The sequence below is a fragment of the Protomyctophum bolini genome (genome assembly GCF_963924005.1).
Source record: "Protomyctophum bolini genome assembly, chromosome: 15".
In the NCBI taxonomy this organism is placed as follows: Eukaryota; Metazoa; Chordata; class Actinopteri; order Myctophiformes; family Myctophidae; genus Protomyctophum; species Protomyctophum bolini.
The window spans coordinates 25,771,663-25,799,446 of record NC_137876.1 but is presented as its reverse complement, the minus strand read 5'-3'; the positions used below and the strand labels follow the sequence as shown (position 1 = coordinate 25,799,446).

Here is a 27,784-nt window from a genome sequence, read left to right as displayed (position 1 = left end):
GAGAGAGAGAGAGAGAAAGGGGGAGGGCATCATTATTGTGGCTTATGGGGTTGCAGGTATGGGGTTGCCACCTCTCTGCATTTCCCATCAGTTTGTTGGCATGGTAACATAGCCGGCCCGGGTCAGAGCTGTACTGGACCAGTTTATGCTGGAAGTATTTTCTTAAAATGTTTTTGTTCATGAATATATATCTCTGCTGTCAGGGAGAAAACACCTAACTCCAAAATGTCCATTTTTCAGGAAATCAAATTAAAACATAAATTGTTCAGGAAATGAAGAATACCTTGTCAGTACACTACAGATTAATACAGTTCTATTGGGTTTAAAATAAATCCTCTTTAGCAGACCTTGTATTGAACTGTATAGTGTAGAGGCCATACTTGTCTGTGTTTTTCACTGCAAACTGTTAATAAATTCAATCAAAAGACTTAACTTCAAAACCGTCTCCAGAGACTATAGTGGCCCTTTATCAGATTCGTTCTTGTTCTCACTATTATATATTTTATATTATTTATTAGCCTACTTTACAGACATTACATTGTGAAGTTTAGCCATTCTATTTTAATATTTGTTTCTGTATGTTATACTTTTGGACTGTGACATTTTCATATGGATGGATGAAAATGAGTCATTCTATTATACTGTAATATTTTAGCCCTTTTAATTTGATTGTCGGATGGATGTAATACATTAGACGTGAATCCCTGGTCTCTTGCCACCATCTAGTGGTGGTCCCATGCAGTCCAGTGATTTATTAATTCATCGGTGCATAATTGACGTCCTAAAGGGTCCACGTGCATATCCTTTTCACCTGTTGCCTTGCATATTGATTTTATATTATTGATAATTTGCTATCAAGGTGGGGAAATCCTTAGCTAGAGTATAAGGGGGGATTCAGCCAGGTACGGTAGTCTGAGTCTCGCGTAAATTGCGTGGGGCAACCATAGATATATATGGGGGCAACAGTTAGTCTGGCTGGCAACGCGAGACTACTGGCGCCCAGCTGCTTGTTACGTCCTTTCCGCCGGAAACGGAAAAGGTTGTACCTCTCGGTGTTTTGAAAAAAAGGAAACAAAAGTGCGAAGTTTAAAAACAGCTGCTTTTAATTTCCCACAAAAAAAGTGAGATTTAAAAAGAAAGATGACCTCAAATTGAAATACCGCGACTCTAAACACACAGCTGGTATTTATATATTCTTATACTTGTGTCTATGTTCTGTCTGATAACATCGTTATTAGTGTATAGCTAAACTTTAGCTTCGTCTATTGTGTAGGCTACGCGGCGGGGGTACTTTTCTCTTTCTTATGGCGTCGGTTATAGGATCATTGCTCCAAAAGAGCATCAATCATCGTTAACTTATTCATGCACAGATCTGGTAATACGATGTATATTTGAACATGTCAGACTAATACCGATCTGTCTGAGGATTATTTATCCCAAAGTAGTGGCTGATGTTTAGCCTTGTTGGATGAAGACTGTAATTAGCCATAGCCCCTTTCGGGTACCCTTGTTTGTTTACCTTTTTTGGAGAATTTGGACGTCCCAAATATTCATATTATGATGATGATGATGTTTTTTTTCCCGAGTCTGACTTACTTTCGTATCTATCGTAAATACGAAAGTAAAAGTTAAACTCGATTAAAAAAAAGATGGAAAAAGAACCTGATGAATTGAAACTGGAGGACCCTAATGTAAAAACATTTTTTTCCTGGTTTTATCCTCGTAGCAGTTTTTGTATTGGCCTTCTACAAACTGTTAATACAAATTTCAATCAATCTATGACAGTCTTGATCCAAGGACCACATTTGAGCAAGAATCGTACTTTAATTAAAGTTATGGCTAAGATAAGGTGATGGAACTCCTCACAGTAGTCAGCATTTGCATGAGGTGGTTTTGTAGAAAATAGCATTAATGATTTATAGTGAGTAGTATTCATAATTTGTGAGAATAATGTACCTCTTCTTAACAGGGAAACTACACAACAAACATGGTGAGGAAGAGAGACAGAGATAGCCTCTCGAGGGGCGCAGAGGACTGTGAGTAAAAGAGACAATTTAGTAAATACATTATTACATGATGTCATACCTTAACACGATACAACTCTAATGTAACTGTATATCAAATAACATTTCATGTCATGTCATACCATAACATGATACAAATATAATGTAACTATGTGTATCAAATATGTCATACCATAACATGATACAAATCTATGCAACTGCCTGACTGTGTGGGTCTATTGCAATACTAGCGGTGGACCGTGGTACTTCCCAAACCTTTTGGCTCGAGACCCAAACTAGTGGAAATAAGTACATGTATGTCAGGTTTTCACCTAACAAAAAGGGATACTAACTCACAGTCACAACCGCCCAAAAATGGACACCCAGCGTTTGGTAACCACTATTGTAACGACATTTCATTATCTACAACAACGGCTGATTTGAATTGCATTGCATGAAAGAGAGACACAGATCATGCGATGTGACTTCAGCATCCACGTGGTAAATATTGCACTCTTTCTGTAGGCTGTGTTCTCTGCAAGCACAGTGACGATGACCCTGACCAGTATGGCGAGAAGGTGACTCTGAAAGAGCACAAACTCACTGTCCATTACTTCTGTCTGGTAAGTGTGTGTGTGTGTGTGTGTGTGTGTGTGTGTGTGTTAAGTGGTCAAATGGGTGGGCCGCAAGGCCTGTCAATTGTTACATAATCGCCTAATCATTATTTGAGATGATCGCAGTTAATTAGCATAATAGTTTCCATGTTGAAACATGGTCTTCATTTTCAAACGTGTTAGTAAAATTGCAGAAATAACAGATCTATAAGATCCTCAGAATTATTTGTGGGACAATTGATTGTCAAGTAAAATGTCATAACACACATAGCCCTATGCATTTTCAGAGCATGTTTAGTAACGATCAAGAATCAACCTGTTGTGTCTTGCATCAATGGAACTAACGCAGTTTATACTTGTATTTCCTATTTTCTTTGTATCACAAAGACATATATTGTATTGGTATTATATTATCAATAATATCTTACTGTTTTGCCAATTATTTGGCTACCCCACTCGCAATATACTCATCAGTGGGTCCCGGGTTGAACATTGCTATCTGAAGGTGTGTATGTGACGCTGTGTGTTGCAGCTGATGTCCAGTGGCGTGTACCAGAAAGGGGAGGAAAATGAGGGTGTGTGTGGTTTCCTCGTGGACGACATTAAACAGGAGGTGCGGCGTTCTTCTCGACTGGTAGGTCACTCAGCTTTTTTCCCAAATTCAGAACAACCTCTTTCATTATGAGTGCCACAAACGACAACAACTGTGAACACAGAAATATAGAGAGGTGCATTGAGTTGTTTGTGTATGATTTGTTTCATGGTCTATCTCATTGCTGTCGGGCAGAAACCCCCTATTTCCAAATGTTAAGGTTTAGTTTTTTCGTATCCAAAGCAGCAGCTCTAAAAGCTCGAAGCGGTTTTGTGCGTGTGGATCTGCTGCTTTTTCTATTTTTGAACTTGAATCCTGAAAAGTTAACTGTATTGGATATTTGGATGTTTCCACCCGACATACGATCTGCTCCATGGGGTGTCATGATTTTATTTTAAGGTTACAGTAAATCGTTTAAATTTGATTGAAACGATCATTGTTAGACTATTAGTGTTGTTTTGTAATAAAAAACACTTCTTACTCCCCCAAAATAATACGGTTAACATTTGTAATATCACAGATATGACAATATTTAAAGGACCACTTCACTACTTTTCAACCTATCTTCATATAATAGGTCCTCACTAATAATCATGATAAAATGGCACGATTTTTTTCTACTCGGTCTGTGTCTCATAGGAGGGCTGTGGGCAGTTTAGAAACCGTCCTCCAGTGACAACATCATTAGGCAGATTTCTTTTAAACAAGATTGTTTTACAAAAAAGTTTAGATTTTCATTATCGCATTGCAACTTTTCAGGACTAGAAAGCCTGCAGTTTCTATTAGCTTGTATTCCCCATTGATGATGTCACTGGAGGACGGTTTCTGAACTGCCCACAGCCCTCCTATGAGACACAGACAGAGTAGAACAAAAAGAAGAAGATGGGTTGAAAAGTGGTGAAGTGGTCCTTTAAATAATACATCTTCAAATATTTAACACAAACGGTATAGAACTGTATCAAACTACACTGATTGTTACCTCTTAAATCCTATACGTCATTGACCGGGGTTCCCCCAGAGCTCTATACTTTGTAACTTGGCTTAGTTAGTTGTTATAATTTAGGCATTTAGCAGATACTTTCTCTCTACACCCAATCTCTTTGCCAAAAACAGCCAAGCCACAAGCTCACAACGGAACAGCATTTGACACACTGTGTCACTGCTTGTACATACGTCTTTTTTGCCGAATACTTGCCTATTATGACATGTCCAGAATAAGAACGCTAGCGTTCAAGACAAGTGGTTAATTACATTAAATGACATGCTGCATTGCATTAAACACAGACTGTGTTGATGACGGTCTGTCTGGCGTTAATCTATCAAAGGTTTGATGTGTAAAGACTTGTAGGAAGTTGATCATGTTTTATTCTGTATTATGTGTAGACGTGTTCGGCTTGTAAGAAGAAGGGCGCGTCAGTGGGCTGCTCTATTCGATCGTGTAGCAAGAAGGTTCACTTCCCCTGTGGAAAGAAACTGCGCTTCATATTCCAGTTCACCGACCTGTTCCCGTAAGTCAAATTAATATCCAACGCCTGATCTATACTCGGCCTAAAAAAAAGGAAAGTGTCACTGATGATGATGTCAGAATTTCAATTAGGTCGACTGAAAATGTTAATTTGCAGTGAGATTAAACGCTTTGTCGGCCGGTGTGCCAAAGATGGCAGAAAGTCTTAACACCCTGTGTGTTGTCTGCCTGTCTGTGTGTCTTTCTGTCCTTCCTCAGGTCTTTCTGTGCAGACCACAGTCCAGTGCAGACTCACTCAGCCCCTTTGGACCTGAGTCTTCCTCAGTCCTGCTCGGTGTGTCTGGACTCCATCGAACCCACACTGTCCTACAGCATCCTCAAATGTCCTGCCTGTCATAACGGCTGGTTCCACAGGGACTGTGTCCAGGTAGGACAAACACTGTGTGTGTGTGTGTGTGTGTGTGTGTGCGCACGCTTTTTTAACAAACACTGTTATTTTCACACTGATGAAGAGTGAATACTACCGAAATGTCTGTCGCTGTCGTCTCAATTTGAAGCATATGTTTTTTTTAATTATTTTTATTTCGGAGTGCAAATTAGTTTTGAGTTGACCACAACGTGAACTCTACCGCCCCCTTGTTCTATGCATGAGGCCAACATCCAGCAGAGCGTGTAGATTTTTCTTTTTTTGTGGGGGGGAGGGGGAGAAATGTGGTCTAGACTAAATTGGGAAAAAAGGCAGGTTAAGTATAGTATAGACTTGGCTTGGGGGACCCTGGTAAAACAAAAGTATATAGGTTTTAAGTGGTTAATGGATTACAGAGTTTATATTATTTCACATAGTTTTTGTTTGCTTTCGTTTCTGTCTGGCAGCACCAGGCCCAAAGCGCAGGTCTTTTCTTCTTTCGATGTACGCTGTGTAACAACAAGGAGAGCTTCCAACAGGAGATGCTGCATATGGGAATACACATACCTGAGAGGTAACACCATCTTTTATATATTATATTGTATTGTATTGTATTGGTATATTAAAGGCAATGCAGGTGATTTATTTGATTTTGTTTTGTTAAAATGTAATGTTAAATTGTTCTATATTCCCATATGAATCATTGCTATATAGATATTGTAAGATATATTTCTATTATTTAGCAAACGAACATAAATTGGAATACCGATTTCATCCTGTAACTCTGTAACAAAAAAAAGGAAAAAAAACAAAAATCATTTTCAATTAAAACTTGCTACACCTTTTATAAAACTTTCAATTAATTGAATTGTATTTTCATGTGTGTTGCTGACCTCCTGTAGAGATGCATCCTGGGAGTTGGAGGAGCATGCTTTTGAGGACTTGCTGGAGGTCTACCAGAACTGTGATGCTCCCATCTGCCTCTGCACGGACGGACGCACACACGCTGCCAAGTCTGGGTATGCTGTGTGTGTGTGTGTGTGTGTGTCGGTGTCGGTGATCAGTATGTTATGTTGTATGACATTACTGTCTGGTTGTGGAACTGGAAACCTTGAATGTCCGAAACTGTTACTTTGCAGGAAATGTTGGAAAAAGAAAAATCTGTGTTCCAATAGATCCAATGTAGTTATTTAGTCACAAACTTAATACTTTTAATTGATTCAAAAATTATAAAACTCACATTTCTTTGGCTGATCATTTTCTCTTGGCTGACAATAAGGGGTGCAGGTCTTTTTTCCGACAGCATATTGATCCGAAACCTCAATCCTAACCTAACCCTAACCGCAAGCACGGGAGCAGCGCATGTCGGACCATCGCTTTTTCGCATCGCAGCGAATGTCCCCCCGCTGCGGATCGGATCGTTGCCCCGTCGGCTAGAATGCTGTCGGAAAAAAGGCCGCCTCCCGACAATAAGCCTTTCTGACTTTCTTACTTTTCCCTTCCAAAATAGAAGATCTATACGAAGCGTTTTGAACTTGTAGATCGGCTATTTGTCCTGCTACTTTTGTGTGACACTAGTATGAAGAAGTTAAAATACCAGGTTTCTGGTTTACTGATCAGTTTGTTGTGGTGGTGCTGTCATTGTGTGGTGTTGTTGTCTAGGTGATATCATGTGAATCAATATTGTGCTGTTCTAAGGAAAAATTATACACACACACACACACACACACACTCACTCACTCACTCACTCACTCACTCACTCACTCACTCACTCACTCACACACACACACACAAGCCTGGCCCAGGGGTCCCATGAGAAAGAAAACAATGAGTAGGATTTCCCATCTACTTGTTTTAGGGTGGTAAAGTCAGATCAAAGTAATCGCCACGCTGCCCTGAGGATACTGATCACACCCTATATCTCTCCAGAAACGTAAAAACAATGAAATACATAGAAATTTCGTATTTTCCATGACACCAGTACATAATCAGCTGTGTTGTTGTGTACACTATTCAGGCGCTATGCGGTGGTTCGCTGCAGGCTGTGCGGCTCCAGAGGAACACACCGGAAATGTTCTGATCTGGAGCTACACACTACAGACTGGGCTTGTGATGAATGCACGCTGGCTGTAGATGGGAAAGGTAACTTTTGTACTGGTCCCATCTTATTGTATTTGTTATAATTGTGATTACTTGTTTTATTATGTTGCTTGCTGGTCACAACCAGTCATTAGATCCATCACTCAATCAAACTGTCGGTCGATGAATGATTGATTGTATATTTGTTGTCAACTAGTCAATAAAATCAATCAATTGATCAATGTGAATCTACTGGTCCTGTTCCAGCCTCTGTCATCCAGAGAGGAGGAGGTGTTTCTCCCGAAAAAGGTCAGAGGAGAAGTCTCCTTGCCAAACGACAGCGCTCATCTCTTCACTCCACTGCCCCTTGTAAGAGGTAAAAAGCCAATTTTCTTCTTATCCGCGAAGGATTTATAAAGATTGTTTTTCTTTATAGAGGCCTACTGTAAAACGGCTGTGTTGTGCTTTCTTTAGAGGCCTACTGTAAAACGGCTGTGTTGTGCTTTCTTTAGAGGCCTACTGTAAAACGGCTACAATTTTCGTCTTCAATGTTTGCCTGTGTTTACACTCAAAGCTGGGCATAGGAGGGGCTAGAACTCTCCAAACCATTTTCTATAATTTGCGTCATCAGGGGCCGTTTAAAGCGGTTTCACCAAACTTACCATGGTCACTGTCACACATAGTCATCACCTATAGTCCCCTTTTGAGCCAAACAAAAATCTCTCTCTCTCCATTTTGTCTTTCAGGCCGTCTCTGTCTACAAGTACTTTAACCTCAGAAGAGCTTCTCCAATCTTTAGCCCTCCAACTCACCTCCATGTCGTTCCACTCTCAGCCCCAGTCTTCTTCCCCACATGCCCCTCGTCCCATCCACACCCAGTCCCCGTCCAAAGTCCAAGCACAACCGGCTCCTTCCCGTTTCCCCCACTCCCCCCGCTCCCTCCCCCCCGGTTCCCCAGTAGAGGTGAGTGGAGACCAGGCTCTGGTTGCAGGGCTGTCCCTTCTGAAGAGACCGGACTTCAACCCCACACACAGACTGACAGTCAGGTCAGTGTCACAATACACTTAATGAGATCCTTTTTCAACTCATTCCAGTCACTGATCTGCAATCAGGCCTAAAGTCTCAACGAATTCCTACCTGATCCCGTGTCTGTACAGGACTATATACTCAACTAAGGGTGAAACGATTCATTAAGTAGTGGATTAATCAATCAAAAGAGAATTTAATAACATGAAATGTTTGTGACTGTACAATGTGCTATTTGAATTTCCAACTTCACCAAGATGTTAAAAGCATAAACAGTTATGGTTTTGACTGCTAACATTGATGATTCTAATTCTCAATCCGGTGCTATTTCTTTCTTCAAATTTTATTGGTAATGTTCTGATCTAAATTAATTGCATAGATTAATATAATAAAATACAATGAGCATATGAATTGATTATGAAGATAATTGTTGCAGCCTTACACTTGCCTTGATTGTTTGATTGCCAGACATGTTTTTATTGACAAATGCACATGCCTGGACAATTTGGACATATATTTTTGCACATACTGCTGTATCTGTCAAAAGAATGAAACAAACGCACTCAAGAGCTTATTTTCATTGTGGTCCTTTTTTGCTGTGAGGAGATTGTTTCCCGATTCTTCCTGTCCAGTCATGTATGTTGTGGTGTTTTCTTTGTCAATAACTCGCCGACTTCTGTATTAAGGTTCAAAGGCGGCCACAGGACTCCGTTTCCCAGCATCCCTTGCGGCGGTGATGATGTGCCCAGGCGTTACTTCCTGAAGCTGTTGGTAGAACAGATCCAGAAGTGTCCTGTGTTCGAAGGTCCAGACAGACACAAAAACCTGGCGCTGGATGCCCAGGGTATGTCTAGACTGTGTGTGTGACTGTGTGTGTACTATACTGTATGTATAATTGATGTTCAGTCTGAGAGCGTGTATCTTGACACGGCTGTCTGCCTCAGTAACTGTATGTATGTGGTTTGTAGTAACTGTAGTAGGGTTTTCTTTGTGGGTGGTTTTAGCAGCGGCGGTGCAATCTTCTGTACCGTAATTTGGACATTTATGAGTGGCGAATTCACGGAGCATCAATACCATATATATTCAACACCTTTTGTGATCAATAATACGTGATGCTTTGTAGATCAGCTACTTTTGGCAACAACACTGTCGTTCGGCAAAGTACTTAAATCAGGCTTTACTCTCACGTCATTGATCAACATGGGAGGGTGCGTACAGCGTCAAAAGTGTTCTGAGTGCAAAATACCGTTACCCCTGTTGAAGGTGTTCTGGGAAGAATTTGCACCAGCGTGAATACAGTATATTCCTAGGGCTGGCCAATAAATATATACATGTATTATATTGATATTGTGATATGAGACTTGGCTATCACGATGCTATCACAGTTTGTAGATCAAATTGTTTTTGTTACTTCTATACATTAAATGAATATATGTCACAATATGTCAAAGTATATCAATATAGCTCAAGGTATTTGGTAAAAAATAAAATATGATATTTGATTTGATCTATATTGTCCAGCCCTGTTCCCACTGTGACAAACCTAGTGATTAGTAAAGTGCTGATTATGCTAATCTGTGTGTCTGTCCGCGCAGCTCTCCGTGAGGACCTGTACTATGACGTAGGTTGTCTCCTGGCGTTGGCTCTGGTCCACGGCGGACCTCCTGTCCGGTTCTTCTCCCCTGCGCTGTTCCAGTGCCTGTTCAACCACCCCAGAGACTCTCCGCTCACCCACACACACATGACTCACGACACACACTGCACACGGCAGGTCAACATGGTGAGTCATTCTACAGCCAACCGTTGCCGTCAGGCCATCGACGGTATTCTCAGCTTTTCTGTTTTACCCGTAAATGAATGCCCCGCTTGATCATACTACTGCGTCACACAGAAGTATCCAAAGTAGCAGAATGCTGCCTGAATCGGCACATTTTGAGCTTGTAGATCTGCTACTTTCGCCCGTTTTTAAATTTGAATCCTGAAAAGTACCGGTCTCCATCCGACAGACGATATGAATCGTTCACTACTATTACTGCTATTCTTAACACCCGCAGCTTTCAAGGATGGCTTGACCCACTGACTGGTCATGGTCAACTCACTGGAATTGGTTGCCTAGCTTTACGGCCAACTGGCTAGTTATCCGATACCGTGGTTCTCAAACATTTCATATCGGAGACCCCTGATTGATATGTTTTAGGCCACGGACCCCACATATGAAAAGATGTTCTTTTCAAGGATTTATTTTCTCAATTCTTTAAAAAATTGTAGTATATGGTTAAAGCGGTTAAACTGATAATGATACATAATTACATATTGAACTAATTTAGCTGGGGGACCCCCTGGAAACCGTGTGGGGGTCCCTGCCTGGACCCCACTTTGTTTGATTGAACGTGGTATTGATGGACTGTCCGTTTGATTGGCTGACTGTCTTGTAGATAGCAGATGCGGGGTCACTGGAGGACCTGAAGGAGGCCGTAGCATCGTGTTGGCAGTTCCTGGAGGTGGCCGGCTGTCAGCGAGAAATCAGCAGCCTGGATGACAAAGAGGCTCTGGTAGAAGATCTCGTGAACTTCACCATGATCACCAGGATGCAGCTACCACTGCAGAGGTAGGGGTGTGTGTGTGCACGTGTGTGTTTATGTGTGTGTGGGAGATTGTATTACTATACTTGTGAGGTGCCCACAAGTATAGTAAAATGTGAGAAATAGACATTGTGAGCACATTTTCCTGGTCCTTACAAGATAAATATATCATGGTTAGATTTTTTTAGTTCGTGTACGATTGAAAGAATTCAGCTTGGGTTTAGGATTAGACATGTGTGGCCCTATCTTGGGTGCACCTACTGTACCTTCTTTGATATTTTACTATCTTGAAAAACTATTTTTAAATAGTTCACCTAGCCCATCTACATCGACACATTGTGAGCTTGTAGATCGGCTATTTGAACTATTTGAAAATGTTTTTCAAAATGGTAAAACATGGCAAATAAGTTTAGGGGTAAGGGGTGGCGCAAAATATAGCACTTAGAGTTTAGTTTTAGGGGATATCGTCTGAGTTATACCTGATTTATACTTGGTGTCGTGCACTGAAAATAGCCTAACTACAAGCTGACAGTGTGTCGCTGCTATCTGCTAATTGATTCTTAAAATCACTGTCCTAAAATGTTGATGTCCTCACAAGTGTGTGTGTGTGTGTGTGTGTGTGTGTGTGTGTGTGTGTGTGTGTGTGTGTGTGTGTGTGTGTGTGTGTGTGTGTGTGTGTGTGTGTGTGTGTGTGTGTGTGTGTGTGTGTGTGTGTGTGTGTGTGTGTGTGTGTGTGTGTGTGTGTGTGTGTGTGTGTGTGTGTGTGTGTGTGTGTGTGTGTGTGTGTGTGTGTGTGTGTGTGTGTGTGTGTGTGTGTGTGTGTGTGTGTGTGTGTGTGTGTGTGTGTGTGTGTGTGTGTGTGTGTGCTATGCTGACTGATAAGCACTTTATTGGTCTGAAACACAACAGGACTTAACAGTAAAGTTCAAACTGAAAATGACTGTCATTTTTCTTTCTGTCCCTAGGCTCCGTGAGGGTCTGTGCACTCTGGGTGTGTTCAATCAGGTCCAGCTGTTTCCAGCTGTGTTCTATGCAACGTTCTGCAGTCCAGCAGATAAACTGACGGCTCACAACACAAAGTGGCTCTTCACTGTAAACTTCTCCACGCAGACAGACAGGGCGGAGAGAGAGACGGCTGTCTTCAGCTACTGGAGACACTTTCTCCTGGAGTGTGAAGGTAAAAGAAAAATCACATTAGTACTGAGTGATATGACTTCAAATATCACCATTATTTCAAACTTTGAATTACAATTATTAATCATCTATTTTCCCCCATTTTGAATGCCTTTACTACAAAGTATAATGCAGGGTTAGGTTAATCAGACTAATCGATTTAGTTGATTATAAAAATCACTTCCATATTGATTCGATATATAAGAAATAACATGCTTTTTTGATTATCCGAGTAATCTACTTGAGCAAGATTAAGTCTGTTAGTTTAAAATTTTCTGTTTTGATATATTTCTCTTCTCTTCTCTTCTCTTCTCTTCTCTTCTCTTCTCTTCTTGTCACAGTTGGTAGGAGTTCTGTATCTCTCCAGGACCTCCTGCTTTTTGTGTCTGGGGTGGAGGAGATTCCTGCCGTGGGTCTCTTCCCTCGTCCCACTGTCGGCTTCCGCCACCCCTCCTCCTCCCACAGCAGCCTGGGAGACGACGAGGAGAAGGCGGAGGAGAGATTGAGAGCTGACGGGAGGAGAGGAGTAGGAGGTGTCTCTCTGCTAGACGTAGGAGAGTGGGACAAACGCAGAGGTGGAGAGAGGAATAGTTCTGCCCGAAAGATCGAAGACGAGTCCCACACAGATGGAGGGATGGACTGTGATGCTGCAGTGGAGGGATGTGCGACAGATGGGAGGAGGAATGGAGACGAGTCCCACACAGATGGAGGGATGGACTGTGATGCTGCAGTGGAGGGATGTGCGACAGATGGGAGGAGGAATGCAGATGATGATTGTGTCTCTCCTGTGGTGGATCCCAGCACAAACAATCTATCTTTACCTGTGGTCTCTTCATATCCGACCTTTAAGGCCAGCATGGAACTCACTGTACACAAGTACACACACACATGAATGGATAGATAGAGGTAATGATCGGGGGGGTTTATGCATTACCGTTCCTTATTTATTAGTAGGCCAACGAAACAAATGAGATTAGAAGATTTCTTCACGACACAACGGTGGATTAGCCAGATTGAGGGATGGTAAAGCGTTATAGATGTTACCTTTCATGTGTTAATCTGAGAGAGGAGGATCAGAGAACTGGGAAAGATGATCTGGCCTTCAAATGAATGGTGCTAAATTTTCATTTTCAGTTATACTTTACTGAGAATACTCTCTGTTTATATCATGTAGTTTGTTTCTGTATGTCGATGACATAATTTCTTTGTATCTCTATAGTTGTTATTCTCTGGCTGAGTGTCATGATAACCTTTGTCATCGTCTCAAAAGAAAAACTGATCTTTGTGGCACGTTTGTTTGCGCTGTGTCGCCTAACCAGCCACTTCATTTCAACATGAGAGTAAGGAGTAACTCCTACTGCACTACTGCAGTTCATAGTTTTCGGGATACTATTTACAAGTCAGTTCAAGCATTGCATTGGGTCATTTGTGCACGTTAAAGTGTTTGTTTTTATAATGTAACTCAACTACAACACAGGCAAATATGTTTGGTGCCAACTAGGGATGATATTTTTTGTGATCATAATTTTTTCTTATGATTTCACTTTTCCTCTCTTTTCGACTTCATATTTTTTTGGTGAGTTGTCTTGTATGTGCCGTTTAAGAGGCCTTTCTTTGTCTGTCAGATAAACAATCTACAGCATTTACTTTTATCTTTAGACTACAATTAGTAGTAGTCACGTACAAAATGACATCAGCCTAAACTGTGAATGATGGATGAGTAACATGATTTCTGCCTTCAGAAATAAACCTTTCAACCTGATTTTGAGTGTTTTAAGTCTTATTACATAAACCATACTTACTTTGCTGTTAGGTGTTTTGCCAAGCTGTCCTGGGGCAAATGAAGGAAAAACAATGTATAAAAAAAGCAGATATAGTTTGATGTATTTCACCTACACATTTAGCCTGTCTCTAGCCCTGAATCGCTACCATTAATATGTCCTGAAGTGAAACGAAATGTTCCATGTGAGTGTCGGGCTACTACTCATTTGTTTACAGATTACATGCAACATTTTGGTTACATTTGGGAGAACTGCTCGTTTTTTTTTTAAATCTCAGACATGTATGTCTGAGTTTGTCCGATATTAAAGATATGTGTGAGCCTGTGAAATAGCCTATACACTAACACTATACAGTATACAAGGTTTCCAGTCTTCATTAGAAACTCCAGCGTGCATTACTAGTAGTGGCCACCAGGTGTCACCATAACCACGTCTCGACGTCATCCTACGACGACAGCACTAGTCCGCTGCCACCGTGCCACGTCATCTGATTCCTCGTCACCGCACATAAACACAAAACATGGCGGCGTCCGTGCGGGAGAAGCAGAAAGGTTTGACTAAACTCAACATTTCATGTCATTCTACTCCCTTTTTTTGGCAGACCGATGCACTTTTCAGAGCGTAACGTGATATTTCACGTCCAAAGGAAAAATTAGTTTCTTTATGTCGACAGAGATGCATAGGGTGGCATGCCTCCAGTCCAGCTAGCGTCTTCCTGCCAATTAACTCCATTCATAGTGTTTGTTATTAGCCCATAAATAAGTGTTCAGTTTTGTACAACTGCCAAGAACGCTTGCTGATTTTGAAACGCGTAAATACAAGCTGTGAGGAATGGTTGGTAGCTGTCAAGCTAAACACTAGCTAGGATTAGCTAAACACTGACTGCTGGCAGTGCTGGGGTAGCCAGGGTAGCCATAGCCAAATAGCTCAGTCTGCTAATGTGGTTCGTAGTAAACAATCCTAAAGTCATTGGTTACTGTTTAGTAGTAGGCTATTATACTGTAAAACCCATGTGTTAATGTAACTGAGAGTTAATGTGGATACATTAACACGGACGACGATTTTGTTGTGTACAGTATGTGGGTTGCAAGTACATTAACTTAAGTTCTGTACTTGAGTACAATTTTGAGGTATTTGAACTTTACTATTACTATTTCCAATATACTTATTGTATATTATGTATACTCCACTACATCTCATATTCAAATATTGTGCTTTTATGCCTACATGATTATTTAAACACTTTAGTTACTTTGAAGATTTACCGGTAGATTATTATTACAAAACATAGACCAACCACTTCAGCCCTATATACTGGCCATTTGAAAATAGCCAGTCTACAAGCTCACAATGCATCGTGATGTCATGCTTTGTGAGCTTGTAGATCTGCTATTTTCAAACGTTTTTATATTTCTTGGAAAACTTGAACTGAGACAATTCTGCACAATGAGTACTTTTACACAATATAAAATACTGCTCAAACTAGAGCTGGTTGTCTAGGTTAGAACCCGCTGCAGTGGTGTCCGGTGAGGAATCTCTGACACAACGATGTCTGGCTTGTATTGCCAGGTATCGCTGAGAATATCTGGGTTGTAAAGCCAATTATCTTGTCTCGTACGGAAAGCTATGAAGTCTCTCACGAGGAGCCAATAGTGTCACCAATAGTAATATTGGTACTTTTAAGTACTGTACATTTTGATGCCGATATATTTGTGCTTTTTTCACTCAAGTACATTTTGAATACAGGTCAATTAAAAGTAAACAGTTGAAAAACTTGAAAATGGTGACTATGTATATACAGCTTTTTTGAAACAAATAACAGCATTTGTTTTTTGCAGTCACTTTGGGACAAATAGCATTTTATTCTCAAGAATATTTAAATAGCATAGAGTGTTTAAGGGTAACATCTCTGTTTACATGTGCAGTAGGTCTAGTGGTCTACTTGGTGTGACTACTGGCCAATCACAGCGCGTCTTTTCCAGGATTGATCAATTCAATCCAAAGGAGTTTCTTTGGCACGAGAAAACAAATGTTTACGTTGCCTATGGCCTATCGAACGTCCCCTTCCGTGACACACACGGAAGCTTGACCAGCTTCCGCTATGCTTTTGTGTGCGTCACAAAAGCTTGCCTCCTCTCCAGATACCCACAACTCAGAGCCGACGGAGGCGTCAACCTATGTCTATGGCTTGACTTCCCTGGTGGTCGGAAGCAAACCTAGTTTATTGCACATCGGAAGCAATTATGGGTTGTTCAGAGTCTTGCTCAAGGACTCTTCGACACTGACTGTGGGGGAGTGCAGGATTGAACTTTGAACCCTTCGGTTTCCAAGTGGCCACTCTACCCCTGAGACACTACCGGCCCCATAGTCACTAGTTAGTAGATACTATAGGTTTAATTAGTGAGCTGGTACTAGCAGCAGATGTTGCAAGAGAAAGTGAAACCAACAGAAGGTCTATGGAAACGTGACCAAAATAATCGGCTAGGCCACATGAGCACACACACACACACACACACACACACACACACACACGTGACACAAGTGATATGCCAGGGAGTTGTGTATTAAAAATATCACTTTTTTCCCTCCCCAAGATAGTTTTTAATAACTGTGTGTGTGTGTGTGTGTGTGTGTGTGTGTGTGTGTGTGTGTGTGTGTGTGTGTGTGTGTGTGTGTGCGCATCTTCAGCTGCCCTGCGGCGCATGCTGAACTTCAACTCTCCTCCTCTGAAGAACACAGCAGCTGAACCAGTATGGAAGGTAAGGTACACACGGTTACTTTCACATGCATCACACTTCACCTCAGAGCTGTACCAGTGTTGAAAGTACATTTATTGTTCATTTGTTATCCCCCTCTAGTACTAACAATAAAAGTTATATATATTAGGGTCATCCATGGATAATAGAATACATTTCTCATGTGATTTGTTTGGCTTTAACATGAGTGGAACTGAAATGAATGGATCATACATTGCAATACATACAACAGTATTGGAAAAAGTTCAGCTGTCTTTATTACTTTACCCCATTAAAACCGGGAAAGCATCTTTGTCATTTTGGATTTTTGCTTTGGCTATTAAAAAATAGGAAATATACAGCAAGCTAACAGTGCAATCACTTGTACATCTGTTCTTTTTAAAGTTTTTTGAAAATAAGGCATTTGTAGAGTCTGCTATTACAGTCTGTCTGTATACATAGATCCGTTATTATTACTGCTGCCGGTAGAACTATATACTTTATTTCCTGCTGTGTGACACCTGAGCACTCTTACATTCAGGTATTGATCTACGACCGGTTTGGACAGGATATCATCTCCCCTCTACTGTCTGTTAAAGAGCTCCGAGACATGGGCATCACACTGCACCTGTAAGAACACACACACACACACACACACACACACACACACACACACACACACACACACACACACACACACACACACACACACACACACACACCCTAGCGGAAATAGTTTCTGCTGGATCACTCTTTGGATAGCCAATGTGGGCCATAACGTTAAAAGTTAGCGACTCGGGTGGCGCACTGGTGCCTTCCCACCTCCACGACGGAGGTTGTGGGTTGGAATCCACCGTGTTGTGTCTGGCTTTGTCGAGTGTTCATACAAACGCAATTGTTCGGGGGAGGGAAATCGGTCAGGGAGGGTGATATCACTGCATGTACTCCTACGGACAGGGGCAGCACCTGTCAGCAGGGAGTGTTGGGCGGAAGGAGTAGAACGAAGGCTCTACGTCCTCCCGGTAGGGGCTCCTCACTGGCAGGTGAGGTGAGTCAGTAGCATACAACAGCAGTGACAATATACAAATGTGTGTGTCTGTATCTGTGTGTGTTGTGTGTAGTCTACTCCATTCAGATAGAGAGCCTATCCCTGACGTTCCAGCCATCTACTTCATCATGCCAACAGAGGAGAATATTGACAGGATTTGTCAGGTAACAACACACATGCACACTAAAGGTCCTTTCAGATGAGCAGTGATTAATGTGCCTAGTAATTCATTTTCAATGAGTCCTGCGTTTTTTTTTTCTGTACGCACAGAGAAGTCGAGGGGCGACAAAGCAAGCGTATTTCTGTGGGCGCTGTCCTGTGAAATGGTTGCGAGTGTGCTCGTTTCGTGCACCTGGATTCTGTTGAGCTTATTTTTACGCTTGCGTTGTCACGCTCCTCTTGAGCAGACCTGCCGTAGATCCAGGCGACAACGTCCGCGTTAATCGATGCCCGTTTGTCAAACACACAGAGAAACCAATGAACCATGATCCATAATATACAAACTACACCTTGTACAGGCAATCACACGCACGCACGCAAACATTTTAGTTCTTTATTTGAATCTGCAAATGACGGGGTTGACTGTTCATGATGGGCACCTAAGGATACACATAGCACATTCTCCTCTAGTATTTGGCTTTGCTCTTTGTCATGCCAGCTCGTGGTTAGTTTATATATACAGTATATGGCCCAGGCTTCCATCCAAATATCAGTATGGTGAATCTACATCGACACACGCACACGCACACACACACTCACACATATTTCTGTCTCTGTACCTGTCTGTCTGTAGGACCTGCGGAGCCAGCTGTATGAGTCCTACTATCTGAACTTCATCTCAGCCATCAGCCGCAGTAAACTAGAGGACATTGCTAGTGCTGCTTTAGCGGCGAACGCGGTTAACCAAGTCACCAAGGTCAGTAGCATTACTTTGTAAAGTAGTGGACATCAGTGCAGCACCACCTGTTATTAGACACAATTGGTGCTTTTGATATACCGGTACTGTAGCCACCGGTTCTCCTAGCAAAATGTCTGTATCCACATCAGCTACTCGACAGTAAAGTGTAAAGCTTGATCTGTGTGAAATGTGTGAACATCAAACAACTTGCGTGTGTGTGTGTGTGTGTGTGTGTGTGTGTGTGTGTGTGTGTGTGTGTGTGTGCGTGTGTGCGTGTGTGCGTGCGTGCGTGCGTGCGTGCGTGCGCGTGCGTGCGTGCGGCAGGTGTATGACCAGTATCTGAACTTCATCACTCTGGAAGACGACATGTTTATTCTCTGTCATCAGAACAAAGAGCTCATATCATACCATGGTGAGAGAGACACGCGCACACACACACATAAACCTGCAAACATAGAAGAATAATGTATATATTTAGCTTATCGTGTGTGTGTGTGTGTGTGTGTGTGTGTGTGTGTGCGTAGCCATCAACAGGACAGACCTGGTGGACACAGACATGGAGGCCATCATGGACACCATCGTGGACAGTCTGTTCTGCTTCTTCGTCACTCTGGGTGAGCACGTTTCTCCTCCTTAAATAAAATAATAAAAACTTTATTAAACAAAGTTACAAAGTGCTTGCACAATCGAAATGGCAATAACCAAACAAATACAACAATAATGCAATAACAGTAGAAAATGCTAAATAACAAACAAGATATATGTCAAGGAGATAAGAATGGGTCTCCTCACTCTCTTCCTCCCTAGCAGTCGTTTATATCCACTAGGTGACAGCAGACCCACTCAATTCAATTCACTCCACCCTCCACTCTTCCACAATCACACTTTATCAACCTTATAAATCCTTACTTAGTTGACCGGAGTCCCCCAGGGGTCTATTCAAGGGCCCCTCCTTTTTTCCCTGTACACAAAATATCCTGTGGCGAAAATGGGCCGACTGTTGCCCCAGCATGGGCACGCTAGGGTTCATTTAAATGGTTCAGGTATTTATTTGTACATTTGGGTTGTCACATTACATAAATAATTTAGTTATTTGTACATTTGGGTTGTCACATTACATAAATCACAGCAACATGTCGTTGCTGTCGGGTGGAAAAAACTTTTTATTATTATTAAAAAAACAAAACATGTGAAAATAGTGCGTTGTGAGCTTGTAGAGCTGCTATTTTCACTAGTTTAGTGTGACACTCTTGTATGATGACGTAGGATGCCCTACTATGAAAAAAATAAATAAAACCTAAAAAGTTTAAATATGGAGATACAAGGTTTCCCGCCCAAAAGCGACGATATAGAGAGTCTACAATATTGTACTGTGATATTGATTGACAGCTTACGTGAAACAATGTCCTCTGATGCAGTAAGATCCACCCCTCTGGCATTTCGTACAGTTTAAAGCCAATTATTTGTTCGTGTTTGTTCTCTACTATTAGAACCTGATTCAGTTTTATAATTGATATGCTAAGATAAGATGGTAGCCTATATGAGCCAGATAATCAAACCCATATGAAAATGTGTGTTTGATGTTGTGCTGTGTAGGTGCGGTTCCAATCATTCGCTGTCCTAGGGGGAACGCAGCAGAGATGGTGGCTGTGGTGAGTTTACCCGCTTCACATAATTATGAAAAACAAGGAAAGTCCTTGATTTTAAGGCTATGGCTTCTCTTAAACGTCTTACAAGTTCTCTGGGTATTTTGCGAGACAAGTATTATAAAGTCATCATCAGTGTATACATTTATGTTCATTGATGATTGAATGTGTTTACAGGGAGTTTCATCTGATAATATTGTTTCATGGGGTTGGAGGATTCTTTAGAATTTTAACTGTTCCTGTTCCTTAAAGATGGAGTGCCATGATTTTTTCCACCCTAAAACATGATCATCAGGTCTTATTGTTATATAAGGAGGAAGAATCTTTTCAAAAAAGTGTACAGTATTTGTTAAAACGTCGTTTTTATGTGGGCACCCCCACCAGTCTGCCTGGTTTGCCTGGTGGGTGGTGATGGGTGGTGATCCACCTGAACTGAAGCCGCACCCACAGCTGTAGTTGTATGATAAAGGGGGAGGGGTTAGGGGATGGGCTGATAGTGTGATGTCACTATATTACTGTGTTTTTCATTGGCACGTTTGACTCTCAAGGGTTCAGCCTCCAGGAAGAAACCCTAAATACAAAGGGAAGACATCATTGCACATAAAAACGACTCCAGGGTGTCTAATGAAGTACTGTCACCTCTTAGACACATAAAAACGACTCCAGGGTGTCTAATGAAGTACTGTCTATCACCTCTTAGACACATAAAAACGACTCCAGGGTGTCTAATGAAGTACTGTCTATCACCTCTTATTGTAGTGGTTCTCAAAGTTACAAATGTGATAGAGCCGATTCCGGTTCCTCAATGTTGGATCCGGTTCTGGATCCTAACCCTATTAATGACGAGATGATAATAACCTAAATTAGTGATTTTATAACTATAATAATTTATAATTATAATTAGTTTCTGTAAATCCCTAATATCTGTGTGTGTGTGTGTGTGTGTGTGTGTGTGTGTGTGTGTGTGTGTGTGTGTGTGTGTGTGTGTAGAAGCTGGATAAGAAGCTACGTGAGAACCTTCGTGACGCCAGGAACAGTCTGTTTACTGGAGACAACATCGCTGCCGGACAATTCAGGTGAGGAAGAGCGGGATTTACCTTTTATAGTGGCTTTAAAAACTCCAAGATGAAGTAATTCCTCCTTTTTAGAAAACAAGATGATGTAAGCGCTACAACGAGAGCTTTACTTTTGTTGTTGGGGAAATTGGAGAAATTTAACATGCATCTCAATGGGTGAGAAGCACCCTAGCAGAGGGCTCAGCGAAGGGTCCATTGACTTAATCCAATTAACCTTGTAGCCTAAGTACTGGCTATGGTTGGAGAATAATCATCACATTAGGAATTTAATTGAATGCATGGTATCATTGGAATGACAGCTTAGCTTGACAATATCTTTTCTTTTCTTCCTCCCACGCTGCATCCTTCTACTAGTTTCCAGAGACCTCTGTTTGTCCTGGCCGACAGGAACCTTGACCTTGCCACGCCCCTACACCACACCTGGACCTATCAGGCACTGATCCACGACGTACTGGTGAGAATCCCCTGTCTGCCTGTATTTGTACAGTACATTTACCTCCAGTCCAATGAAGCCGACTTAAACAGTGAGTGCCAACCAGTGATACATACTGACATGGTGAATAACTATGTTCTGTGCCCGTCCGATTACCAGACGGCTTCACCACTCATTAACCACTTTGTCCGAAACCCTTTGTTGACCAGGGTCCCCCAGGGGTCTCTACTAGCCCCCCCTCCTTTTATTGCCTCTACATTGCCTCTAAATATCTTCGCCGAAAATAGCCAATCGACAAGCTCACAATGCGTTGCACGTCGTGAGCTAGGTGTTTCATTTGCATTTTTGTCCAGACTATCAGGTAGCATATGATTTTAGTATAGCTTGCACCCTTATGCCAGAAAGGCAAGCCCCTGGTTGTTGGCGGGACAGTGAGACTCGCCACCATCTGGTTTTATGTGATGGCGGTGTTTTCACCAAACACCAGAAATCATTTTAGGACGGTGTGATATTCAAGGAGACGTTTAAAAGAAGAAATACAACAGAAGAAGAAAATTAAATCATGTGTGCGTTGCTCCCTCCAGCTGGAGGGACATTACTGACGTTGTCCAACTGTGCATCCTCACGATAATAATTTCATGCTATCTTTCTACAGAAGATATATATATTTTTTGTGGTTTTTAATTTCATAGTGATGCCTTCTTGGATTTATCAATTTTATTGTCGGGCAGAATAGCAGTTCAATATATCTTTTTCTGTGATGTCATATTGTCAAATTCATCTTATTCTCAGTCGTAATCTTTAATATTAAAATCAGGCAGCCAACATTTAATTAGTGATTTGTGGGGTGATTTGCTATAGTCAGTGTTTTAAAAAGTACAAGTAAGTAAAGTAAGCCTTGTATAAATAGGGCAGGAAGCACCTGTTTCTGTAGTGTGAGGCAGATTGATGTACAAGTACACCCCCAGTCGTAATGCACAATTTTCATAGTCTTGGTTATTGAGCAAATCTGTATTGCTGTATTATGTTTTTCACTGATATGACTGGCACTGGTAGATCTTCGCCAGCCGTGGAAAAGGGCTCAGTGATCTGGTGCCCAGACATCTAGCCCCACGGCCCCACCCCTAAGCTACAGCAGATGAACAGAGGTCTCAGTATGTTGATGTCATTGATGTTCAGATACAAACGGTCTCGTTGTTGAGACGGATGGTCTCTGATGTCTCTCCAGGGAACATAGATCTGTCATACTGGACACAACCCCCCAGAGAATACAGATCGGCTTCAGAGAGAGATAACATGCACTGGCATCTTTGTGAGGGAAAATAATTAAATATGTGGGAAATGTGAGGATATTTAGCTGCTCCTTGCATTTCAAGTTAGGGCTTGTAGTGATATTTAGGCTCACATTAAGAATACAGTGGTAATGGGTAGAGGACTAGGTTAAGAATACAGTGGTAATGGGTAGAGGACTAGGTTAAGAACACAGTGGTAATGGGTAGAGGACTAGAGGTCAGGGTGGTGTGCTGTGATACAAGTACAGGTGTGCTTGGGGATTCTGTAGCAACAACCGCACATTATTGTTGCAATATACAGTACAGTATATTTATTCTTACCTATATTTATTCTTATCTTGAAAGTTAAAACATTTTAAACATTGTATTTGACAAGAATAAATAAAATAATAATTTACAGAGTGATAAGACTTAAAACACTTGCCCTGTGGTGTGCCTTGGCTCAGGCACAAAACGCTTGAAACCACAATTAGGGTGGTTTTGCACTTTTGCCGTGCGTGCGTGTGTGCGTCAAAGAGGGAGACAGTGAAAGATGATGTGTCTCAGGAGATGTAGGCGATAATTTCTTGTGCGTCAGCATGTACCCTTCAACGGTGGACATTTTGACATGTGCAGTCATGCACACCTGTTTGCTATCATAATCTATATAGCAGAGACGGTTGTGTGTCCAGTTCCTATACATCCCTGCGGGGCTGCGCTGTCTAGTAACGATGAGAAAATGTGAGACGCACACGCACACACACACACACACACACAACCCCCTTGATAACCCCATCCAGAGTTACCCTGTCTTCTCCTAGATTAGTTCCATATTTAACAGTGAAATGTATCGCATGCGTGCGTGCGTTCTGGAGTAGAATTGGCATTGTCTGAAAAATGTGGAGGAGGACGAATAGAGACGAGTTGTAAGGATTCAGACGTTCTCAAATTGAATACAGTGCGGTACATGTACTTTCCTACTGAGAGAAACTCACCCTGCTTAGAATCTGGTACTGCACAGCAAAATCCCCACTCGGTGTTAAAGTGTTCATTTGTAACTCTGGGGAATGTACAAATCGAACTAAATGGCCCCGTAACTAGTATACACAAGTGCTCTTTGATTCAAAAGGATTCCTTTCACTAACACATTCTAGGCCAAGAGCAAATTAAATTCCCGCTGGCAGATTTGTCAGATTTCCTGGCTAGTGTAGACCTGCTCACTTGTGAAAAGTTGTGTTTTGCCATAAAACTATTTATTACCATATAAACACGCTTTAGCTAATTTAAGCTATGCTCTTATTTCTGGACCACCCCCCCCCCCCTCTCTCTCTCTCCCGGTATGTCCATCTGTGTCTCTCAATACTTCTGTGTGGCTGTCTGTATCTCTCTCTCTCGGTCGGTCTGTCTGTCCCTCTCTCTGTCTGTCTCTTTGTCTCTCTCTCTCTCTCTGTCACTGGATTGCATCCAGTTGACATCCTTATCAGTGTTGCTGAACGCAGCACTTAAAGAGACATGGCACAGTTATGTTCTCTGCTATAGAATAGTAGTTCTATCAGATTATAATAATATGCCTGCACACTGACTGTACACTTGCAGGCGTATTTTATTTTATTTTTCTCATTCAATTTTTATTTGTTTTCTGAATAAGAACCCAGCATAGTAATTTTACAGTATACAAAACTGAACTCAAAACATTCACACACACACACACACACACACACACACACACACAAACCCCCCCCCCCCCCCCCCCCCCCCCCCCATCCTATTCACAGAATAATCAACCCACAACACATCCATTACAATATCACCGGGTCAGTAAGTCTTTCAGGTCTGATATTCGGTCTGTCCACATTGAAATTGTGCCCTCTTGGGCCTGATTAATCCTTGCCGATGACAGTTCCAGATAAGCAATGTCCAGAAAGCTTCGCAGCCAATGTGTTTTTGAAACATCATGTGGGGGATTCCAGCGTTGGGCTATGATCTTTTTGGCTGCCATAAGTCCAGCCAACCAGACCTTGCATGTCTTTGCCGTAAGAGGTAACATAGAATCATCGTTTAACAGGTGTACAAATGGATCCATCGGAAATTGCACCCCCAATAGATGTAACTCTTCCCCAAAACTCGTAGATCCCCGGACATTCCCATACCATATGAACAAATGAGCCCAGGGTTCCTGGGGCACAGAATGTGCAGTATAGGTCAGATGCCAATCCCATTCGGTGCCTAATTCTCGGCGTTACATACGCTCTGTGACAAAACTTAAAGTGTATATACTGATGATTTGGATTCTTTGATGCTCCAGTTCTATTTTATTATTGATGTAAACTTTCCTACGCACCTGCTCCTAAGCCTCTACTCTAGGTGTGCGAAAGCTTTTCTCTATAGTCTATACTGACATGTAATGTATATCCCTTCAATTATATATATTAATGATTCATTAGTGACTGGTAAATCACCAAGTAATATAAAATAGATTAATAACCTGTTTATTACTAGAATTTCGCCGCCCTTCGGGTGGCTCATCCTAGAGTTACGTTGCAGCGCAATATGGGAAGTAGGAAATTGCCCCCCCCCCCCCTGCACACACACACACACTCGGTGGCGCGCTATGAGCTTGTAGATCTGCTATTTTTCAATAGCTAAAGTATAACATAATGCTTAGTTGAAACACCAAAAGGGGATCCCGCCCAGAATGGGTTAACCTTGTAGCCTAAGAATATCGGCGTGCAATAACATTAGTCTGCTTAAGCAGACTAATAAACAGTTCAGAGTGTTGGATAACGATGATACAGTTATTTTAGAGCAATAACTTGTTATTACATCTGTTTTAATGATATATTAGCTTGTCATTTCTCTGTTTTCACTGGCCTGCAATGTACAGTGTCGCTTTTAACCACTTTCGACTTGGTGTATTTTGGGCGTGGCATAAAATAGGGGGCATTTTTGTGTGTGATTAATTTGCCCGAAGTGGTGTTGTGTCAGTAATGTTTTTGTAGTTTTCTTTGTAGGTTTTCCATTTTAAAATACAGGACATACATAGACACAGAACACAATACAAGATACGCATTTACGCAGTTAAACAAAACAAACAGACCAACATGTGCACACCCGGCCACACACCAGCCTCTGAGGGGAGAATATACTGTATAGAATATATTTTAAATATGAATAGTTTGATGTGAAATGTCCGCCGACTCATTTTTGGTATCGTAAAGACCTTTAACGGTAACAGTGTGTGTTGCACGGCCTGTCCTTCTGTTCTTAGAAGCCTCGGTCGGTGAGTCACAGCTGAGGCTGTTGTGTTGCGTTGGTCTGGATCCTCATGCAGGGATCTTGCCAGGTAACACGGCTGACGCCAGGCTCTCTCCTCTTTCCTATAAATATGTCAGAATCTGAACTGAGTCCGTCTGCCACCACCCAGCAGAACACAGACGGCTTCCAGTCAATGTGGTGGTTGGTTGGTCGCTCTTGACAACAGAGCTATTATGATATGATGTTTGGTGAAGAGAAGCCATTTCCTGTCAGAAGTTGTTAGTGTTAGTGACGATGTAAGAAGGCTAACCAATACTCTACTGGGAGCACAGGCGGACAGACAGACAGACAGACAGACAGACAGACAGACAGACAGACAGACAGACGCACGGTCATGCAGAGAGACCGACACCTAAATAAACATTATTAAGACAGACAGCGATACGGATAGATACAAAAACACTAAAAGTCAGTGGACATCCTAAATTAGGACTCATGAAAAACCTAACGATACCCATCACGAATCCTAATTAGCCTTTCTAGTTGCGTTGCGAGCCTTTCTAGTTGCGACGGTACAGACTGGCCGACATCTACTCGGGACCCCTGGATCACAACCTTCCACTCCATCCTATACAGATATGAGCTCTGCTGTGTTGCTGGCTCCGCTGTCACCCTGCGGCGTGGTGCACCCCTTTCTCATACCCTCTTAATTAGTTTTGAATGAGTGCCCTTTGTTCCAGTGAATACAATCTACAGCTACAATGCCATTCTGCACAGTTATGTTGTGGCAACGGTTTGCAGAAGGCGATGTCCTGTTCCAGAATGACAGTCCCCCCCCATGTGCCCACCACTCTTCCAGAGCTGAGGAACAACTCTGGGGAGTTATTCGGAACGTCAAACGCGAACCTGGCCTAAACGCACAACATTAACTGGAAGCAAAGGGCAGCAGCGATGTTCCAGCTAGAGAAAAGCCATCCCAGAATAATGGAGAAACAGATGACTGTCTGTCTCTGCTCTAGTAGCAAAGATGGGACGAACTCCATGTTGATGCCTGCGATTAGCTTCCATGCCGTTGAAGCTGTACTCTAGCATTAACATTTCCATCCACTGGAACCAAAAAACGACTTAGAAAGCGTCCAACTGTCCACTGACTTTTGGTGTGTAGACACGCACGCACTCACACGCGCGCGCGCATGCATGCATGTGCATGCATGTATGTGCACACACTAAAGTCCTGTAACATTTCCATATAACTGGACTTTTTTAATGAAAAAGGAGATGAACTGTGGTTTTCGTACAATAAGAAAACTTCATAAAGCCTCTTTGTTTTACCTGCTGGGTTTCGTAGAATCGGATCAGAGTCAAGTGAAAGTGCCAGCAATCAAGATTTTGACACAAGACCTGTTTTATTTTCTGTCATCTGCCATCTGTCTGGCTGTGGTTAGAGCAGGTCTGGAGAGCCCACACAGAATAAGTCAACCAATGAGGTCATGATGTCTCCAGAGCACTGGTGTTCTTGTTTAATGCGTTGAACAGATCAGCCCTGGTTCTAAATCTAATAATACTACTAATAATACTACTAATATATAGTCTGTAGTTCCAGTAGCCGGTAAGACGGTGACAAATCACTCTGGTTTGTAAGAGCATGTCTTTATAGTGAGCTATTGCACTACTGCAGTATCTAGCCGGTTTTCTTACTGA

At 41.9% G+C, this 27,784-nt stretch overlaps 2 protein-coding genes across 2 annotated transcripts in view; both read left to right on the top strand.

Moving 5' to 3' along the window:
* Positions 1–1,072: 1,072 nt before the first annotated feature.
* Positions 1,073–13,631, top strand: g2e3 (G2/M-phase specific E3 ubiquitin protein ligase). Its single transcript, XM_080783575.1, has 16 exons — positions 1,073–1,182; positions 1,970–2,036; positions 2,529–2,626; positions 3,150–3,251; positions 4,593–4,717; positions 4,933–5,101; positions 5,548–5,654; positions 5,983–6,099; positions 7,098–7,222; positions 7,427–7,535; positions 7,906–8,205; positions 8,872–9,029; positions 9,781–9,965; positions 10,621–10,793; positions 11,733–11,944; positions 12,282–13,631. Exons 2-16 carry the CDS (start codon positions 1,988–1,990, stop codon positions 12,830–12,832), a joined length of 2,580 nt encoding a protein of 859 aa, XP_080639701.1. The 5' UTR covers positions 1,073–1,182; positions 1,970–1,987; the 3' UTR covers positions 12,833–13,631.
* A 584-nt stretch (positions 13,632–14,215) lies between these two features.
* Positions 14,216–27,784, top strand: part of scfd1 (sec1 family domain containing 1) — a 34,142-nt gene continuing 20,573 nt past the window's right edge. The window contains exons 1-10 of the mRNA XM_080783542.1: positions 14,216–14,272; positions 16,410–16,480; positions 16,998–17,086; positions 17,578–17,668; positions 18,298–18,420; positions 18,727–18,814; positions 18,927–19,016; positions 19,999–20,054; positions 21,039–21,124; positions 21,479–21,578. Of these exons, the coding sequence (XP_080639668.1) occupies positions 14,242–14,272; positions 16,410–16,480; positions 16,998–17,086; positions 17,578–17,668; positions 18,298–18,420; positions 18,727–18,814; positions 18,927–19,016; positions 19,999–20,054; positions 21,039–21,124; positions 21,479–21,578 (825 nt within the window). The 5' untranslated portion in view covers positions 14,216–14,241. The remainder of the gene's footprint in view (positions 14,273–16,409; positions 16,481–16,997; positions 17,087–17,577; positions 17,669–18,297; positions 18,421–18,726; positions 18,815–18,926; positions 19,017–19,998; positions 20,055–21,038; positions 21,125–21,478; positions 21,579–27,784) is intronic.